Genomic DNA, 22,294 nt, shown 5'->3' with positions numbered 1-22,294 from the left:
GGAGGGGCACAGAGACCATGAAAAGTTGCAGAATGGGAAGAGGTTATGGAGATAGAAAGTGGTTAGGCTATGCAGGGATTTGATAATAAAGGAAGTGAATTTTTTACATTGTGGCGTTAATCAACTAGGAGCCAATATTGGTCAGCAGCACAGGGAAAATGGATGAATAGAAGTTGACATCCGGCGTGACATCAGTCGTCTCAATTTCTCTGCTCCTCTCACCCACTCTAACCTGTCTCTTTCTGAACTTGCCGCACTCTGTTCTCTCAGGTCCAACCCTGACTTTGTCATCAAACCAGCTGACAAGGGTGGTGCTGTTGTTGTCTAGTGCACTGACCTCTACCTCGCAGAGGCTGAACGTCAACTCGCAGACACTTCCTCCTACATCCCCCTGGACCATGACCCTACCACTGAACATCAAGCCATTGTTTCCAGGACTGTCACTGACCTCATCTCCTCTGGAGATCTTCCCTCCACAGCTTCCAACCTCAGTCTCCCAACCTCGGATGGCCCACTTCTACCTCCTACCCAAAATCCACAAATAGGACTGTCCTGGCAGACCGATCGTGTCAGCCTGTTCCTGCCCCACGGAACTCATTTCTTGCTATCTTGACTCCATTCTCTCTCCCTTGTCCAGTCTCTTCCCACCTACATCCGCGATTCCTCTCTCACCCTACATCATATCAACAATTTCCAGTTCCCTGGTCCCAACCGCCTCCTCTTCACCATGGACGTCCAATCCCTCTACACCTCCATCCCCCACCGGAATGGTCTGAGGGCTCTCCGCTTCTTCCTCGAACAGAGGCCCGAACAATCCCCATCCACCACTACTCTCCTCCGTCTGGCTGAACTTGTTCTCTCACTGAACAATTTCTCCTTAAACTCCTCTCACTTCCTCCAAATAAAAGGTGTCGCTATGGGTACCCGCATGGGCCCCAGTTATGCCCGTCTCTTTATGGGGTATGTGGAACATTCCTTGTTCCAGTCCTACTCAGGCCCCCTCCCACAACTCTTTCTCCAGTACATCGATGACTGCTGCGGTGCCACTTCATGCTCTCGTCTGGATCTGGAAAAATTTATTAATTTTGCTTCCAATTTCCACCCCTCCATCATTTTCACGTGGTCCATCACTGACACTTCCCTTCCTTGACCTCTCAGTCTCAATTTCTGGTGATAGACTGTCCACCAATTTTCATTACAAGCCCACCGACTCCCACATCTACCTCAACCACAGCTCCTCACACCCCGCTTCCTGTTAGGACTCCATCTCATTCTCTCAGTTCCTTCGCCTCCGTCGCATCTGTTCTGATGATGCCGCTTTCCAAAACAGTTCCTCTGACATGTCTTCCTTCTTCCTTAACTGAGGTTTTCCACCTATGCTGGTTGACATGGCCCTCAACCGTGTATGGCCCATCTCACGTGCATCTGCCCTCACACCTTCCTCTCCCTCCCAGAACCATGATAGGGTCGCCCTTGTCCTCACTTATCACCCCACCAGCCTCCGCGTTCAAAGGATCATCCTTTGCCATTTCCACTAACTCCAGCATGATGCCACCAACAAACATATCTTCCCTTCACCCCCCACCGGCGGCTTTCCACAGGAATCATTCCCTCCGGGACACCCTGGTCCACTCCTCCATCACCCCCTACACCTCAACCCCCTCCCACGGCACCTTCCCATGCAACCGCAGAAGGTGCAACACCTGCCCCTTTACTTCCCCCCTCCGCACCATCCAAGGACCCAAACACTCCTTTCAAGTGAAGCAGCATTTCACTAGCACTTCCCTCAATTTAGTCTACAGCATTCGCTGCTCCCAGTGCGGTTTCCTCTACATTAGAGAGACCAAACGCAGACTGGGTGACCGCTTTGCGGAACACCTTTGGTCTGTCCGCAAGCAAGACCCAGACCTCCCTGTCGCTTGCCATTTCAACACACCACCCTGCTCTCATGCCCACATGTCCGTCCTTGGCCTGCTGCAATGTTCCAGTGAAGCTCAACGGAAACTGGAGGAACAGCACCTCATCTTCTGACTAGGTACTTTACAGTCTTCCGGACTTAATATTGAGTTCAACAATTTCAGGTCATGAACTCTCTCCTCCATCCCGACCCCCTTTTTCCAATAATTTATAATTTTTTTTACAAATATTTTTTTCTTTCCCACCTATTTTTAAATTAATTTTGATCTATTGTTTCATCTCCACCTTTTAGCCCATTTCGATCCCTTCCCCCCTATCCCACCCCCACTAGGGCCATCTGCCACTAGCTTGTCCTGTTTGCTACCCTTAACGTCCCCATTAGCACGTCCTTTAGATAATATCACCACCATCAATACTCCTTTGTCCTTTTGTCTATGACATCTTTGGCAGTCTCTTCTTGTCCTCCACCTATCACTGGCCCCCTATTGAGCGCTATCTGTCCCACCCCCCTCTACCTGCTTATATTTCATCTCATTTCTGTATATCTTAGTTCTGATGAAGGGTCATACGGACTCAAAACGTCAACTGTATCCCTCTTTGTAGATGCTGTCAGACCTGAGTTTTTCCAGGTATTTTTGTTTTTGTTTTGAATAGAACTTGATATGACTTAGGATACAGGCAGCAGGGTTTTGGATGATTTCACATGGAGTTTTCAGCAGGGATTGAAGACAATGGCTTTGGTCTTACCAATAATTAGCTGGAGGAAATTTCTGATCATCCACGTCCGGATGTCAGACAAGCAACATGACAGGTTTGAGACAGTGGATGGTGGTGAGCCAGAACTGGCAGTGTCATCAGACTACGTGTGAAATCTGATGCTCTGTTTTCGGATGACATCACCTGGAAGCAGTGTACATATCAGAAATCACAGGAGGCCTCGAGGACACAAGAGGTATCGATAAGGAGCAGGAAGAGAATCCATTGCAGGTGATTCTTCACCTATGACTGGATAAACAAGGATGGAACCAAGCAACAGTAGACCCTTCCAGTTGTACAACAAAGGAGAGATGTTGGATTAGGGTGGTGTGGTCAACTGTTTCAAAGCTGCAGGCAGCTCGAGAAAGGGCAGATTAAAATGGTTAATCACATTGGATGCCATTGTGACTTTCATACATTGCATATCAATTCTTTTTTAAACTTACGGTTTTTATTCCCCAAAGTCATAATACGATCCATGTCATCTGCATTGTTTACCACATAACCAGAGAGATCTTTAATGTACACTCCAACATCAGGCCGCTCCTTGACCTGCTCAATGAAACACAAAAATTAGAAATGAAAGGCATGGAAATGAGACATTCCTACATGTGTCTCATCACCATGTGAACCGAAATAACAGGAGTAATTTTCAATGTTACTGTCCAGAAAGTAACCTGGAGGAGTGGATAAAGATCAAGTGGCATTGCCAGGTTATCACCTGGCACTGAGCTTGAAAATTACCCTCATAAGTCAACTGTACAATTAAGTCAGAGAGGAATTCATTAAAATATAAATTAAGTTAAATTAGTATTATCAAAAGCTCCTCTGTGGAATTCTCTAGTAGAAGAAACTAAACATTTGAAATAGCCCTTCATATCTGGTGAAAGCCATCATTGCATCCTAAAGCCTGTAATCTCTACTCTCATGTGGGAAACAAATAAAATTATCAGTTCAGGGATATTTTCCTTTATTTCTCATTAATTGGTTGTACAAGGGCTGAATTTCTTACCTCCAGCCTCTGACTCTGATCCTTTCCAAGAAGATCACGAACCTCCTCATTATAAATCTCCAGATAGGATACTCGCACAAGGAACCTTAAAAAGTTAAACGGTGAGGTGAGGGTGGGAGGGGGAAAAAGCGTATTCATACTTCTGAGGTTAAATTCAATAATTTTAAACTGCCAGCAGGGAGCCACACTCAAAGAGAGCATGGATTAGAGATAAGATTACATCATAATAATAATAATAATAATAATAATAATAAAGAATTCTCTAACTTGCACATTTCAAGTATGGCTCTTCACTGGGAGCATGGAAGAGATAAATTTACCCTCATAGATCTCCTAATTAATCAGCAACGTGGAGTTAAAGTCTTGCTTATTAAACATGTTTAACGAGTCTATTTTCTTCATGCTTTTTTTTTGTCAAACTAGTCATGCAGTAGAAGCATTACCTCACACTACATATAAAATCAATAACTCAATGGCTGCATTTGGAAAAATGCAATATTTTCTTTCTTCAAGTTTGTTATATGAATCACAGATATGAGTCATTGACAAGAGGTCATCAAATTAAAATGGTCACAGTGAGGAGAGAAGAGGAATTTTATTATGGACAGTTGTTAAAGGATAGGATTCTTCATCACAGGCTGTAGTCGAGTTGTAACCCATTGTAACCTTTAAAGGGAACAGCAAGCATTTGAAACAGAGAACAACACGAGTATGACGACATAGCTGGACAGTGAACTTAGGTTTCAAAGTGCTTTAACAAAAGCCAGCATAGATACCAAGATGAATAGCCTCTTTCTGCACTGTAAATTTCTATAGTCATATGACACAAGTACCAGATGTCTTCCACTAATAATTCTGGTTCCAAGGAGCTTGGTTTCCACTTTCTTGCCAAATATGAGTTGCCCTAAACAACCCAAGTCTGCAAACCTGAAGTTATCAACTATTTCAATACTATTCATAGATCTGCCAAGTTTGTTTATATCACTCCAATACAAGCAAAAAGGTTAATCATTGATGGGCACTTGCTCACACGAAACTGATGTGTCTTTCTCGATCTATCACCACGACTGTGATAAGGACTCCGCTGAACTTTAATTCTATTCTAAATTCCAAAAATAATATTCTTTTAAGTTTTCCTCCATTCTAGACTCCACTGTAAATCATTTTCCCCTAGAAATTCAAATCTGTAAACTTCCTATTTCCTCAATCTCCCCTTTCTTCCATAATCTGCAGATACTTACAACCTAAACTTAAGTCACCTAATCAAAGAGGAAGTGAAAAAATCAAAGAAAAGCAAAGAGAGAGTAAGAAAAGAGACCAGTAGGTAACATAAAATGGAATCCAAAAGTCTTCGATAGGCATATAAATTGTAAAAGGGTGGGAAGAGGACATGTGGGGCTGATTAGGGAGCAAAAAGGAGATTTACGCATGGAGAAAGGGGAGGCACTAAATGAATACTTTGCATCTGTCTTCACCAAAGAAGATGCTGCCCAGGTCATGGTGAAAGAGGAGGTACGTGAGACACTTGAAGGGTTTAAAATTGATAAGGTGGTGGTATTGGTTAGGCTGTCAGTACTTAAAGTTGCTAAGGTACTAGGAACGGAAGAGGTGTATCCAAGGGTACGAAGAACCTTGTCCGTTTTTCAGTCCGAAAAACATCCATTAACTTGGCCAGTTTCGTATCCATGTGGCTACCATTCCTTTTTGTTCTGTAAGTTATAAATTTGCTCATCAGTGTGTTGTGGAGCACCTCATCAAATACCTTTTCGAAGTCCATGTACACCTCTTCAACAGCATTTCCCTTATCAACCCTCTCTGTTACCTCATCAAAAAACTCCAAGTTAGTTAAACACGATTTGCCTTTAACAAGTCCATTCTTGCTTTCCTTACCCCCACCCCAAGTGGCTGTTAATTTTGTCCTGAGTTATCGTTTGAATTTCTAGGTGAAAATGGCGGAGGGTCTGTAGTGGAGTTCCCCAAGGGTTGGTGTAAGAACCCTCGTTCTTCCAGATACATATTAATCACCTACAACTCGGTGTACAGGGCACAATTTCAAAATTTGGGGATGACACGAAATTTGCATTGTGAATAGTGAGGAGGATAGTTTAGAACTTCAAAAGAACATATATATGTTGGTGGAATGGGTTGACAAGTAGTAGATGAAATTTAATGCCGAGAAGTGTGAAGTGATTCATTTTGGTAGGAAGGGCATGGAGACACAATGTAAAATAAAGTTTATAATTCTAAAACGGGTACAGGGTCAGAGGGACCTCGGTGTATATGTGCATAAGTCAGTGAAGGTAACAGAACAGGTTGAGAACGCAGTTAAAGCATACAACATATTAGGCTTTATTAACTGGAGCATAATGCCCAAAAGCAAGGAGGTTATTGCTAACTTGTATAGAACACTGGTTCAGCCTCAACTGGAGTACTGTGCCCAGTTCTGAGTGAGACACTTAAGGAAAGATGTGTCGGAATTAGAGAGAATGCAGAAAGATTCACGAAAATGGTTCTGGGATGAGGAACTTCAGTTATGTAGATAGAAGAGAAGGTCGAGAAGAGATTTGACAGAGGTACACAAAATCATGAAGTGTCTGGGTGGGGTAGATTGGGAAAATACTGCTCCCATTGGTGCAAGAAGCAATTGGCTAAAGAGCCAATGGACATATGAGAAAAAAAATTTTCATGCAGCAAGTGGTACGTACGTGCTGCCTGAGTGTGGTGGAGGAAGGTTCAATCGAGGCACTTAAGAGGGAACTGAATTATTATCTGAAAAGGGGGAGTGTGCAGGGCAATGGTGCCACTCCTTCACCTTCTCCCTAAGTAAACTGCTCTTTTAGACAGGCAGTGCAGACACAATGGGTCAAATGGTCTCCTTCTGTGCTTAACTATTCTGTGATCACTACTTCTTAATTTATCTCAGCTCCTTTACACCTCTGTGATGGCCATTCACCATAGTTTCTCTGCAAATAAAAAGGAGTCAACTTCTTCAAGAGAGATGGGAGAAAAGAAATTAGGCAAGAAAATAGAGTTAAAATTAAAAGAAAACATTCCTATTAGTGTACATAACAAAAGAATATTGTGTGGTTTTAGCTTGGAATCAACATCCTGGAGTAACATGATCAGAGGAAAAGATAAGAGAGGCTATCTGTTCTAACTAGCTAATTCTTCCATAAAAACTTAGTGCATCTATCACCTAATTGCTACCTGAATGATTCCAGAGTTTTTGGTTCCATTTCCCAACACAGAAGACACTCCAGATTCAAATTAATCTGAGAGAAGAATTGTATACTGATATCAGTCCTGAACATGCCTTTGATCAGCTTACATGTTTATCCCCATTGCATGCAGCTATGGTTGAACTTGAAGTAGTGCTTTGGATTAACCTACTCCATTCCAGTTATACAATTTTATCAATCAGCTCTCATTTTCCTCTTTATAGTTCATAACTCTGTTCATTCATTGTGACTCAGTCCTCTAAAATTTAGAATCAATCTTCTGGCCCCTCTCTGCACCATTGCTTGGAAACTGTTCTCAGGCCAGAGTTGAAAGATGTAACCTTACCAGGCCATTATCAGGCTTCATCATTTCAAACTGAATATTTAAATGATTAATTTGCAATATATTCTAAGTTTTTAATTCATTAAACCTCACCTGCAATAAAATCTTTTGGTTATTTGGTAGAAGTAAATGGTTTTTGGTGACATGGAGAAGGCTATCTATTCAAAGCACTAATGTCATAGGTGCATCCTAAAACAGACATTGGATTTTGCCAGGGTATGCTTTTGCTGCAATGGTTATTGTCACTATCGGAGTTACATTAACAAGAACTTGAAGAAAATAACTCCTTTCATGTCTGGCCCATCTCTCGCGCATCCGCCCTCACACCTTCCTCTCCCTCCCAGAACCATGATAGGGACCCCCTTGTCCTCACTTATCACCCCACCAGCCTCCACATTCAAAGAATCATCCTCCACCATTTCCGCCAACTCCAGCATGATGCCACCAACAAACACATCTTCCCCTCATCACCCCTGGCAGCATTCAGCAGAGATCGTTCCCTCCGGGACACCCTGGTCCACTCCTCCATCACCCCCTACACTTCAACCCCCTCCCGCGGCACCTTCCCATGCAACCGCAGAAGGTGCAACACCTGCCCCCTTACTTCCCCCCTCCTCACCGTCCAAGGACCCAAACACTCCTTTCAAGTGAAGCAGCATTTCACTGGCACTTCCCTCAATTTAGTCTACTGCATTCGCTGTTGCCAGTGCGGCTTCCTCTACACTGGAGAGACCAAACGCAGACTGGGTGACCGCTTTGCGGAACACCATCGGTCTGTCCGCAAGCATGACCCAGACCTCCCTGTCGATTGCCATTTCAACACTCCATCCTGCTTTCATGCCCACATGTCCGTCCTTGGCCTGCTGCATTGTTCCAGTGAAGCTCAACACAAACTGGAGGAACAGCACCTCATCTTCCGACTAGGCACTTTACAGCCTTCTGGACTGAATATTGAGTTCAACAATTTTAGATAATGAACTCTCTCCTCCATCCCCACTCCCTTTTCCAATCCCCCTTTTTTCCAATAATTTATATAGATTTTTCTTTTCCCACCTATTTCCATTATTTTTAAAAGTATTTCCATCCATTGTTTTATCTTTGCCTTTTAGCCTATTTCGATCCCTTCCCCCCACCCCACCCCCACTAGGGCTATCTGTACCTTTATTATCACATTCCTTAGATAATATCACCAGCTTCAACACCTCTTTGTCCTTTTGTCTATCTCCACCTATCACTGGCCCTCTATCCAGCTCTACCTGTCCCACCCCCCACCTTATATTTCACCTCTTTTCTATTTTTCCTTAGCTCTCTTGAAGAGTCATACGGACTCGAAACGTTAACTTGTTCCCCTCTGCAGATGCTGTCAGACCTGCTGAGTTTTTCCAGGTATTTTTGTTTTTGTTTTGGATTTCCAGCATCCGCAGTTTTTTGCTTTTATCCTTTCATTACATGCTGTGCAAAAGACAGTTAGACTGTAAGATAAATACCACGATTGGCACAATCACTAAAAAGTGCTAAAATATTTTAAAAGAATATATCTGTACATAAAGTACATCAACAGCAAACTCAGCACTATCGGCCCTGCAAAGTCCTCCTAACTAACATCTGGGAGCTTGTGCCAAAATTTGGAGAGCTGTCTCACAGACTAGTCAAGCAACAGTCTGACATAGTCATACTAACGGAATTGTACCTTACAGGTACTGTCCCAGACACCACTATCACCATCTCTGGTTATGTCCTGTCTAACTGGAAAGACAGACTCAGCAGAGGTGGCAGCACAGTGGTATACAGTTGGGAGGGAGTTGTCCTGGGAGACTTCAGCATTGATTCCAACCCCATGACGTCTCATGGCATCAGGTCAAACATGGGTAAGGAAACTTCTTGCTGATTACCACATACCGCACCATCCGCAGCTGATAAATCAGTACTCCTCCAAGTTTAACACCACTTGGAGAAGGCACTGAGGGTAACAGAGGCGCAGAGTATACTCTGGGTGGGGGACTTCATTGTCCATCACCAAGCGTGGCTCGGAAGTACCACTACACACTGAGCTGGCTGAGTTCTAAAGGACATAGCTTCTAGGCTGGGTCTGCGGCAGGTGGTGAGGGAACCAACAAGAGGGAAAAACATGCTTGACCTCATCCTCACCAGCCTGCCTGCCGCAGGTGCATCCACGACAGTATCGGTAGGAGTGACCACCGCATAGTCCTTGCAGAGACGAAGTCCTGTTTTCACAATGAGGATACCTTCCGTTGTGTTGTGTGGCACTACCACTGAGCTAAATAGGATAGATTTGGAACAGACCTAGCAACTAAAGGCTGCGCAACCATGAGGTGCTTTGGACCATCAGCAGCAGAATGGTATTCAACCACAATCTGTAACTTCATGGCTTGGCATATCCCTTTACCATTACCACTAACCCAGGGGGTCAGCCCTGGTTCAAAGTGCAGGAGGGGCATACCAGGAGCAGCATCAGGCTTACCTAAAAATGAGGTATCAACCTGGTGAAGCTAATGCACAGGACTGCTTGCATGTCAAACAACATAAGCAGCAAATGATAGACAGAGCTAAGTGATTCTACAGCCACTGGTAAGCTCTGCAGTCCTGCCACATCCAGTCATGAATGGTGGTGGACAATTAAACAACTGGAAGAGGAGGCTCCACAAATATCCCCATTCTCAATTTTGAGGGAGCCCAGCACATCAGTGCAAATGGAAAGGTTGAAGCATTTGCAAGAATCTTCAGCCAGAAATGTCAAGTGCATGACTCACCTCGGTCTCTTCCAGGGGTCCCCAGTGTCAGGAAGATATAATAATTTCCATAATGTTATTGGAATTTATTGCAAAAAGCATAATAATGGGATGTGTGTGTGTGTGTGTGTGTGTGTGAGAGAGAGAGTGTGAGTGTGAGAGAGAGAGAGAGAGCGAGCAAGAGCGTGAGAGAGAGAATGTGAAACTTAATTGTCTTAGAGCCAGGTGGTCTCGGTGCTTTGATGTAAGAGAAGTTAGGTTTGAAATGTTAATTAGGTAAACATGGGGAAGTTTAGAAACATAGGTATCAAGGGAACATTTGTATTTCTAAACAAACTAGTGTGGCTTGAATTCAAAAATGGGGGTCTAATGTATATCTAGCCAGCATAAAAGTCTTAAGAAATAGCGTGTTTATTTATTTTTCCCAAAGATTACTGGTACAAAATTATGAGGGGAGTAGAGAGAGCGGACAGGATAAAATTGTTTCCCTTGGTGGAGAATTCTAGAACCAGGGGACATAGATTCAAGATAAGTGGCAGAAGTGTAGGGGGGACATAAGGAAGAACTTTTTTACGCAGAGGGTAGTGGGTGTCTGGAATTCGCTGCCCAAGTTGATGGTAGAGGCAGAAACTATAAACTCTTTTAAAAAGTGCCTGGATCTGCACCTTAAGTGCTGTAAGCTGCAGGGCTATGGGCTGCAGGGAGGTGGGATTAGAAAGTGCACCTGGGTGTCCTCAGGCTGGCATGGAAAAGATGGGCCAAATGGCCTCCTTTTTGTGCTGTAGCTTTTCTATGGTTCTATGGTAAAACTTAGTGCTATGAGAGCTTTTTATTATCAGGAGGGTAAAGTCCATAGACAGTGAAACAATGGATATTTGCATTCAAAGGGGAAAATATGCATAAAGGAGCAAATGCTGTTTGTAAGAGAGGCAGTTTAAGATCCAACAAATGTGAAAAAGCCTGCAGCCTGTATGTACCAAACTGCTACCTCCAGGGACTGAAGTTAAGAGAACTCATATTGAATCCGATTGTTCAGGGTATCCTTTACTTTGCCTGGGTCTTTTGAAATCTGTGTGTCTTACTGTTGCCTTAACAAAAGTGTAACTGGGAGTTAAATTAATTAGGGGATTTAGAAGTTATTATAGTAGTAATTTGTAGACATACATATGTGCTTACAATCTTTTCTTTTATTAATAAATGTTTAATTTAGTTTTACAAAAACCTCTTTAGACTCGGTCTTATTACTGAATTCAAAGCCCGCATCTCGAAACATATAAATTGAAAATTAGTTGTTTCAAGTTTCCCTCTGGGATTTGAACAGCTCAGCATTTACCAACTGCTGTATCATAACACCAGCATTTGAGATTCCAGTTTTCAGCCAAGTAGATTCATTCCACATGATATCAAGAAACAGCTGAAGGCACTGGATAGTGCAAAGGCTATGGGCCCTGGCAATATTCTGGCAATAGTACTAAAGATTTGTGCTCCAGGACTTGCTGTGCCCCTAGCCAAGCTGTTCCAGTACAGCTACAACTCTGGCATCTACTTGGCAATGTGAAAGGTTGCCCAGGTATGTCCTGTACACAAAAAGCAGGACAATTCCAACTCGGTCAATTACTGCCCCATCAGTCTACTCTCAATCATCAGTAAAATGATGGAAGGGGTCATCAACAGTGAAATAAAACGGTGCTTGCTTAGCAATAGCCTGCTCACTGATGCTGAGTTTGGGTTCTGTCAGGGTCGCTCAGCTCCTGGCCTCAATACAACCTTGGTTCAAACATGGACAAAAGAGCTGAACTCCAAAGGTGAGGTGAGAGTGACTGCCCTTGACATCAAGGTCGTATTTGACCAAGTGTGGCATCAAGGAGCCCTAACAAAACTGGAGTCAATGGTTATTAGGGGGAAAACTCTCTACTGGTTGGAGTCATATCTAGCACAAAGGGAGATGATTGTGGTTATTGGAGGTCAATCATCTCAGTTCCAGGACATCACTGCAGGAGTTCCTCAGTGTAGTGTCCTTGAGCCAACCTTCTTCAGCTGCTTCATCAATGACCTTCCTTCCACCATAAGGTCAGAAGTGGGATATTTGCTGACGATTGCACAACATTCAGCACCACTTGCAACTTCTCAAATACTGAAGCAGTCCCTGTCCAAATGTAGCAAGAGCTAGGCAATATCCAGGCTTGGGCTGACAAGTGGCAAGTAACCTTCGCACCACACAAGTGCCAATGGCCATCTCCAACAAGAGGGAATCTAACCACCAACCCTTGGTATTCAATGGAATTACCATTGCTGATTTCCCCCACTAAATGGGGATTACCATTGGCCAGAAACTGAACTGGACTAGCCATATATAAAGACTGTAGCTATAAGAGCAGGTCAGAGGCTCAGAATCCTGTGGTGAGTAGCTCACCTCCTGACTCCCGAAAGCCTGTCCACCATCTACAAGGCACAACTCAGGAGTGTGATAGAATACTCTCCACTTGCCAGGATGAGTTGCCAAATCTAACACTCAAGAAGCTCAAAACCATCCAAAACAAAGCAGCGCACTTGATTGGCACCCCATCAGAAACATTCACTCCCTCCACCGCCGACGTACAGTAGCAGCAGTGTGTACAATCTACAAGATGCACTGCAGAAATTCACTAAAATTCCATAGATAGCACCGTCCAAACCCACAACCGCTACCATCTAAAGGTCAAGGGCAGTAGACACATGGGAACGCCACCACCTGGAAGTTCTCCTCCAAGCCACTCACCATCCTGACTTGGAACTTCACGGTCGCTGGGTCATAATCCTGGAACTTCCTTCCTAACAGCACTGTGGGTGTACCTACATCACACAGACTGCAGCAATTCAAGAAGGCAGCTCACCACCACCTTCTCAAGGGCAGCTGGGATAGGCAATAAATTCTGGCCTAGCCAGCAATGCCCACATCCCATGAATGAAGAAAAATAAACAAAAAATCCCAATTTAATCAATATTTAATTATTCATATAATCTGATCCCCGGTTTTGTTAATTTTCTTTGCACCACTCTCGGCCAAAAAGTTGCATGTTGAATGCCAAGTTATTGGCCATTAGTTACGAATAAATTTGCAGTATCTAAAGTCTGAACTAATGCTTTATCAGTAAACATGGGATTAGGTACTTATTACAAATGAGAAGTCTTTGTAATAAATTTCATCCTCACTAATTCATGGTCCTCACCATATAGAATACGGTTTGAAGTGAAAAATTCTGACTGTGCCAATCAATGGTTTTACTTGGCTCCATAAAACTAAAAATATGGATTTACAGGGCTGGGACTGTATAACATCACTGAACTGATAAGAAGCCAGGCTCCATCGCTAAAATGAGATTACTCAACCAAGGATTGAACACATACTCCAACCCCTTCAAGAGCAAGAGTACAATTTAGTATTGTTTAACGCTTCAAATGCAGAAACTTTTTAAATGAGTCTGTAATGTGAATTACAAAAATATCTAGAATTAGTTTTTGAACAAATAAGCATTTATTTTTACTATAATGCTTTTGCAGACCAAAGACACATTTAACGTTGGAACTTTACCTGGTGTCACCCTCAGACTTTGCGATGTGGCCAAATATGTGAGCAAATGAATTGGGAATAATGCCCCTAAGTTCAGGCACAGCCCGCACTCCTTCCATGGTAAATGTTTTACCAGTGCCTGTTTGTCCATAAGCAAAAACAGTACCTGAGGAAACGGAAAAAGGTATTTTGTGATTTGTAGCTGAAATATAACAGAATGAGACTTAACAATAATGTTAAAAATTTTACAAGTGAAAAATTTTGTGAATGACAGTGTGAGGGATAAATATTCTGAATTCACTTTTGGAAATTCTCTATTGCTTCAGCAATCTAAGATTTAGATGGCTAATCCATTAAAATAGCTGGGGCTCCTTTCTCAAGAAAAAGTGAGGATTGAGATGTGACCTGATAGAGGTTTTCAAAAGTATGACGGGGTTTGATAAGGGAGGCATAGAGAAGGTGTTTCTACTAGTGGCAACTTAAATACTAAAGACATAAATAAAGACAAGCCATTAATTAATCCAATAAGGAATTTGGGAGAAATATTTTTACTTAGAGTGGTGGAAGTGTAGAGCTAACTATCACATGAAGTGGTTGACATGAACAACAGGTGCATTTAAGGGGAAACTAGTATATGGAGAATAAAGGATAGAAGAATAAGTTGATAGGGCGAGATGAAGCTCCTGAGCGAGGAGAGGCTCACACAAAATATAGACAGCAGCTTCAACAAAAACAGAAAGACCTGGAAAAACTCAGCAGGTCTGGCAGCATTGGCGGAGGAGAGCACCGTTGATGTTTCGAGTCCTCATGACCCTTCAACAGAATGAACGAAGGGTCATGAGGACTCGAAACGTCAACTGTGCTCTCCTCCGCCGATGCTGCCAGACCCGCTGAGTTTTTCCAGGTATTTCTGTTTCTGTTTTTGTTTTGGATTTCCAGCATCCGCAGTTTTTTGCTTTTATAGACAGCAGCTTGGCTGGTTTCAGTGTGGTAAATTCTATGTAACAATAACTCGCTGTTATGGCATCTTTAAGGTAGAAAAAACACTCAAGGTATTGCACAGAGGTTGGAATCAAACAAAAATGTATGCGGAGAGGAGGGAGATACAGAGAGGACCAACCGAAAGCTTGGTCAAGACGGTCATAAAGGTTGCACTTAAAAGGATGAGAAGGAGATAGAAAGGCGGAGAGATTTAGGGAGAAAACTAACTATGAGGTAAAAGCAAAACACTGCTGATGCTGGGAATTGAAACAAAAACAGAAAATACTAGAAATAATCAGAATCAGCAGCATTTGTGGAGAGGGAAACGGAGTTAATATTTCAGGTCAATTACCTTTCATCAGAACATCAGAATGTTAACTCTATTTCTCTCTCCGCTGATGCTGCTGAACCTGTTGTGTATTTCCAGTTTTTGTTTAATATTGAGGCATTGGGGAACTGGGAGCCAATGTAGTTCAGCAAGGGCAGGAGTGAGTCGGACCTGATCGGCAACACAGCTTCAGCTGAAGTTTACTGAGGGTGGAGGCTGGGACTGGTTAGTGCACAAGGACAAAATAGCTGCCTTTCACTTCTGACCCTTTGGTCCTTGTCCACTCCACATACACATATCATGTATCCACAACACAGGCCTAGTCTATAATGTGGTTCTATAGGAGACTTCATTCCAATTCAGTATTGAACTACTACAGTCAGATTCTGCCTTTCAAATCAAACATTAAATGAGGCCCTATCTGCTCTCCCATGTGAGCACAAAAGATCCCATGGCACTACTTCAAAGAACAGCAGAGGACTCATTCCGATATCCTGGCCATTACTTATCGCTCAATCAACAGCGCCAAAAAAAAAATCTGGTTATAATCACATTGCTGTTTGAGAGAGCTTGCTGCGTGCAAACTGACTTCTGAATTTTCTATCTTACAAGTAACTGCTCTTCAAAAATATTTCATTGGCTGTAAAGCGCTTTGGGACATCCTGAGATCAGGAAATGTGCAACAGGAATGTAAGTCTTTCTTTTACTTCACTCCTGGGTTATGCACTTAAATTCATGATAACAGGATGAATTGTCTCCACTTTCCCCCTGCTAATTATTGAGGAGGAAAGTCTTTAATTTCTGGTATACTAGAATCCCCAGGAGGGAACCATCCTAACAGTCAGTAAGTAACCCTGGCACTAGTTCAACCACCTCACTTTAAAAGACCAGGGTGACCAGTTTGGAGAATAAATGAAAACAGTCCAATACAGAAATAGGCATATTGGAAGGTTTACATCACCATGATGGGGGCAATATATTACCCAGCTTGTGAATGTCAAAAATAGAAAGAATATTCTATTTATTTCCCAGCACGTCATGGAAATGAATTCAGCATTCAGCTTCTCTTGTAAATACAAATTAAGTGAAGGTTTGTACGATGCTCCCTGGCATGTTTAACAAAAGCCAGTATCTTGAAAAGGACAAATTAGGGATCAAGCAAAAGGTATTCACAATGGACATTGTTAGAATCTGTTAAATATTTGTGTGAGGTTTGAGATGGCATAAACATCACTGTAATACTACATTCTGATATCAGTAATGCTAATACCAGGTCTAGCCAAATAATCAAACTGGATCCTTAAGCATCAAGCAGTTCTAGTGCTGAAAACTTTGGCACAGATCTATACTAGGGCAACTATCAGAAGTCCTGTTACCAAATGAAACCAACAGTACTGAAAACTGATTTGAAAAAGCACCTCAACCTGGGTTTAGACCACAAGACATAGGAGCAGAAATTAGGCCATTCGGCCCATCAAGTCTGCTCTGCCATTCAATCATGGCTGATAAGTTTCTCAACCCCATTCCCCCGCTTTCTCCCCGTAACCTTTGATCCCCTTACCAATCAAGAACCTATCTATCTCGGTCTTAAATACACTCAATGACCTGGCCTTCACAGCCTTCTGTGGCAATGAATTCCATAGATTCACCACTCTCTGGCTAAAGAAGTTTCTCCTCATCTCTGTTCTAAAAGGTCTTCCCTTTACTCTGAGGCTGTGCCCTCGGGTCCTAGTCTCTCCTACTAATGGAAACATCTTCCCCACGTCCATTCTATCCAGGCCTTTCAGTATTCTGTAAGTTTCAATCAGATCCCCCCCTCATCCTTCTAAACTCCATCGAGTATAGACCCAGAGTCCTCAAACATTCCTCATATGTTAAGCCTTTCATTCCTGGGATCGTTCACGTGGACCTCCTCGGGACTCTCTTCAGGGCCAGCACATCCTTCCTGAGATATGGGGCCCAAAATTGCTCACAATATTCTACATGTGGTCTGACCAGAGCCTTATAAAGCCTCAGCAGCACATCCCTGCTTTTATATTCTAGTCCTCTCGAAATAAAGGCCAATATTGCATTTGCCTTCCTAACTACCGACTCAACCTGCAAGTTAACCTTAAGAGAATCCTGGACTAGGACTCCCAAGTCCCTTTGCACTCCAGATTTCTGAATTCTCTCCCCAGTTAGAAAATAGTCTATGCCTCTATTCTTCCTACCAAAGTGCATGACCTCACACTTTCCCACGTTGTATTCCATCTGCCACTTCTTTGCCCATTCTCCTAACCTGTCCAAATCCTTCTGCAGCCTCCCCGCCTCCTCAATACTACCTGTCCCTCCACTTATCTTTGTGTCATCTGCAAACTTAGCCAGGATGCCCTCAGTTCCTTCATCTAGATCATTAATGTATAAAGTGAAAAGTAGTGGTCCCAACACTGACCCCTGCGGAACTCCACTAGTCACCGGCCGCCATCCTTAGAAGGACCCCCTTAGCCCCACTCTCTACCTCCTGCCAGACAGCCAATCTTCTATCCATGCTAGTACCTTGCCTCTAACACCTTGGGCTCTTAACTTACTGAGCAGCCTCCTGTGCGGCACCTTGTCAAAGGCCTTCTGGAAGTCCAAGTAGATATCATCCATTGGCTCTCCTTTGTCTAACCTACTCGTTACCTCCTCAAAGAATTCTAACAGATTTGTCAGGCATGACCTCCCCTTGATGAAACCATGCTGACTTTGCCCTATTTTACCATGCACTTCCAAGTATTCTGAAATCTCATCCTTAATAATGGACTCTAAAATCTTACCAACGACCGAGGTCAGGCTAATCGGCCTGTAATTTCCCGTCTTTTGCCTCACTCCCTTCTTAAACAGAGGGGGTTACATTCACGATTTTCCAGTCCTCTGGGACCCTCCATGACTCCAGTGATTCCTGAAAGATCACCACTAACGCCTCCACTATCTCTTCAGCTATCTCCTTCAGAACTCTGGGGTGCAATCCATCTGGCCCAGGTGATTTATCCACCTTCAGACCTTTCAGTTTTCCTAGCACCTTCTCCTTGGTAATGGCCACCATACTCACCTCTGCCCCCCGACTCTCTTGAACTTTGGGGATGTTACTCGTGTCTTCCACCGTGAAGACTGACGCAAAGTACCTATTCAGTTCCTCCGCCATTTCTTTGTTCCCCACTACTACTTCTCCAGCGGCCCAAATTCCACTTTTGCCTCTCTCTTACCCTTTATATATCTAAAAAAACTCTTGCAATCTTCTTTTACATTACTGGCTAGTTTACCCTCATATTTAATCTTCTCCCTCCTTATTTTTAGTATGTTACTGAAAAGACAAAAAATTATTGTTTAGGAATTTTAGGGAAGATGACAGTTAAACCTTTTAATACAGATGAACCCATTTAAAAACCAAGTCTGTTGAATTAGAAAAGCAAATTTTGTTAATAATTATTGACAAAAGTAGCATGCCTACTTTTAATCATCTGCGAAAGCAGGTCGCTAATTTGACACAAACAAAAGAAAAATGCAATATCTCATTTTGTGAATTAAGACTAATTAAGCTTAAGTGGTTCAATTCTCAGTGAAAATAACCACCATGAATAACACCTAATGCCCTTCAAGTTGCAACATGCAAATATGATCGTAGTTCAATCAAGGTCACTCAGGAAAAAAAAATGAAACTGCTTAAAATCCAAATTAAAAATCAAAAAGTGCTGAAAAAGAACAGTACTGAAAGAGAAAGGTAATGATCAATTATCCAGGTCAAATCATTTATTTCCCTTCACCCACTTTCTATTTTGCATAGAACAGAAACAATGGCCCATAACATCTGAGCTCCAGGGCATTGTATCTGGGGGGTGCCCCAAAGACAGGATGTCCCTACCCCCTGCAAAGGATCACTCACCCCGCCGACAACACACCCAACCTCAACTACAACCCCCCAGCGACCAACCGAACGCCTTCCAACTCCAAACACCCAACCCCACCCCCCCATTGACTTCTACCCAAACCCCTCCCCAACCAGCACTGCCCCCCTCGCACCCTCCAACCAATCCTACCCACTGACCATACAAACCTACCTTCTCCCTGGCTTGAAAATGGCTGGACCTTTAAACGTACTTGCTTTACGGCAGCTAGTGCCATAAAAAAGGGGTGTGGCCTCCTTATGTTCGACTGTGCAACACTCAACAAAAGGCCTCAGCCTGCATCGGAAGGTCGGGAGAGGAAGGATCACCTGGATTTCCAGGTAGGAAGCTAGGAGCAGAGTGGCAATCTGACTCTGAATGCCTCTCCCCAGAAGTTTAGGCCCACAATTTCTGGTCAATTCATTAGCTTCGACTTGAAAAAAACACATTTGTAGCCATGTACAATATACCCAATAGTTAAGTAGTTATTAACATAAATTATTTATGAAAATAAGGATAAGGATACACCTAAATAAAGCCTTATTCTTCAGAAAGTGTATTTTTCCAGGCAATCGGCCCTCCTTGGATTCAATTAAGGGAATTCCCTCCTCCACCAACCTAATGCTTGTAACAGCTCAGCTCAACCAACAACGATCATCAACCAACACCAACTAGAAGCTATGATCCACCCCGACCACAGCACCCCACACTGGAAGCAATGAGCAGAGGGATGCATTTATTATATGCTTATTTGGAATTCACTGGATTCAAGATGGCAGGTCTCCAATGAAGAGAATGAATAAAGGTTATGGTTAAGTGATAGTTGCATTATTTTCTTTTAATAACAGATTGAGGAAAATAAATATTTTATAATGAACTAGATTAATCTGTGAAATAATTTTCCTTGTATGCGTTACTGGACTCTCACAAACTGGATATAGGAGTCTGCATAACCTCCTGGTTTTGAAATCCTGACTCTAAAACAATGATAGGAACTTTACATTAAAATAATTTAAATAAAATAAGTAGCCGAAAGCAGTTATAAATCTACGAGTTACCATTGTATCCTTCCAGAACCGAATCAACAATGGGTCTTGCAGTGAGATTGTACACATCTACTTGCTTGCTCTCTGGGCCGAAGACTGTATCAAAAGTAAATGTTTTTGGTGGCTCATTGGCAGCATCTGTCTTGTAGACAGTGATTGTTCCTCGTATCTCATCCACATTCACCACTTGTCGGTGTCCCATATTTCTTTCCTTTTCATTCATTGGCCGGCAGCGTACCACAACCTTCACATTATCACTGGCCTCGACACGGTCAATCTTCTCCAATTTATTACTCTGTGGGTAAAGCAACAAGAATGGCTGATCACCAATAACATAGGAAAATGTTACAACATTTTCCCTTTCTGCTAAAGTCAACTTTAAGTGAAACAACCTTGAACAAAACCTTCTCTTATCCATCCTTAAATTTTCTCTCCTCTTCTGAAGGCACTGGCTCATGCACATTACAGTTGCATGGATACTTGCAGTCCACCCCAAGTGACCATTTAACAACATTAGTGGATTATTGATTATCGAAGGTATCACAACTGAATCCTATCCTTTCCTCTACTGTCTCTAGTAAATATCAAGTCAGTTATCATGAATGAAACAGTTCTTCAATAGCCCAGGAGTATGGAAGCCAATTTTAGTTATTCCGTTAAAATTAATTACATATGGATTAGTGCATATAAAATACATTGTTACATGCAAGGCATTCTGGTCAGGCAATTGAATGGAAGGTCTATTGTCAATTCATTATGGATACTTTCTAGTCGATGTTGCACGCTTAATTCTGAAATGTATAATATGCTTGCACTTTTTCTACACTGGTATCTGGACAGACCTGGCTATAAAGCCAAACACTGAAATATAAATTATCTTTAGAGATTTCCACATTCTTCAACGCCCAAAACATCTGCATCATATTGAAGTGGTAAATATAAATTAAACCTTATACCCAAAGGGATTTTGGCACAATTCTTGTTACTGCCTGGAGACAGAAGCAGATCAAAGGCAGGCCTCAACGGAGGCACTTGGGATTAGGTTTACATTGAACTACTGACACAGTATTCTCATGCCCTGAGGGCTGTGCTTAGCAGAGATAAATCTATATCAATCTAAAATGAGGTGCTTTTTTTTTTGTTGAGAATCTAAACTGAGGCATTTATTTAGATTAGATCCGACGACCAATGGATCAGATCTAAGCTCTGCAGTCCTGCCACATCCAGTCGTGAATGGTTGTGGACAATTAAACAACTCACTGGAAGAGGAGGCTCTACAGATATCCCCATCCTCACTGATGGGGGGAGCCCAACACATCAGTGCAAAAGATAAGGCTGAAGCATTTGCTACAATCTTCAGCCAGAAGTGCTGAGTAGATGAACCAGCTCGGCCTCTTCCTGAGGTCTTCAGCATCACAAATGCCAGCCTTCAGCCAATTTGATTCACTCCACATGATATCAAGAAATGGGTGAAGGCACTGGATACTGCAAAGACTATGGGCCCTGACAACATTCCAGCAATAGTACTGAAGACTCATGCTCCAGAACTAGCTGCGCCCTTAGTCAAACTGTTCCAGTACAGATACAACACTGGCATCTACTTGGCAATGTGGAAAATTGCCTGGGTATGTCCTGTCCGCAAAAAGCAGGTCAAGTCCAACCCAACTAATTACCACCTCACCAATCTACTCTCGATCATCAAAGTAATAGAAGGGATCATCGACAGTGCTATCAAGCGGCAGTTAATCAGAAAAATCCTGCTCACTGACGCTCAGTTTGGGCTCCACCAGGGCCACTCAGGCTGTAATGAGGTCAGGAGCTTTGTCCAAATATGGAAGAAAAGGGCTGAATTCAAGGTGTGAAGTGAGAATGACTGCCATTGACATAAAGGCTGCATTTGACCAAGTGTGGCATCAAGGTGCTAGCAAAGCTGGTGTCATCCTGCTTTCTACCCTTAATGTCACCTATTAGCACATTTCTTAGCTAATATCACCACCGTCAACACCTCTTTGTCCTTTTGTCTATGACATCTTTTGGTAATCTCCACCTATCACTGGCCCTCTATCCAGCTCTACTTGTCCCACCATCCCCCCCACCCACACTTAAACCAGCTTATATTTTACCTCTCTTCTATTTTTCCTTAGTTCTGTTGAAGAGTCATACGGACTCGAAACATTAACTGCGTTCCTCTCCGCAGATGCTGTCAGACCTGCTGAGTTTTTCCAGGTATTTTTATTTTTGATAAGAAATAGAATCAGGCTATACAGCCCCTCAAGTTTCCTTCGCTATTCAGTATGAGCACGGCTGATCTTCTGCTTCAACTCCACTTTCCCTTCTGTTCCCCATATGCCTGGATTTCCTGAGACCAAAAATCTGTCTATATTGGTCTTAAACATACTCAACAATGGAGCATCCACAACCGGAGGGATATACAATTCCAAAGACTAACCTGACATTAACTTAATGATATTGGCTAATTTTTTACGACACA

General features: G+C 42.8%; 1 protein-coding gene across 2 annotated transcripts in view; it reads right to left on the bottom strand.

Annotated features, from left to right (window-relative positions):
* Positions 1 to 22,294, bottom strand: part of kif3a (kinesin family member 3A) — a 91,446-nt gene that overhangs the window by 58,327 nt on the left and 10,825 nt on the right. For both annotated transcript variants that reach the window (XM_078551099.1, XM_078551100.1), the window contains exons 2-5: positions 19,816 to 20,098; positions 13,568 to 13,712; positions 3,686 to 3,770; positions 3,120 to 3,225 (exon numbers count right to left, since the gene is read on the bottom strand). In XM_078551099.1, the coding sequence (XP_078407225.1) occupies positions 3,120 to 3,225; positions 3,686 to 3,770; positions 13,568 to 13,712; positions 19,816 to 20,098 (619 nt within the window). The remainder of the gene's footprint in view (positions 1 to 3,119; positions 3,226 to 3,685; positions 3,771 to 13,567; positions 13,713 to 19,815; positions 20,099 to 22,294) is intronic.

The sequence above is a fragment of the Cetorhinus maximus genome, chromosome 10, assembly GCF_964194155.1.
Source record: "Cetorhinus maximus chromosome 10, sCetMax3.hap1.1, whole genome shotgun sequence".
Taxonomy (NCBI): Eukaryota; Metazoa; Chordata; class Chondrichthyes; order Lamniformes; family Cetorhinidae; genus Cetorhinus; species Cetorhinus maximus.
Note: the sequence above shows the minus strand (reverse complement) of the source record. Positions and strands in the feature narration are given on the sequence as shown.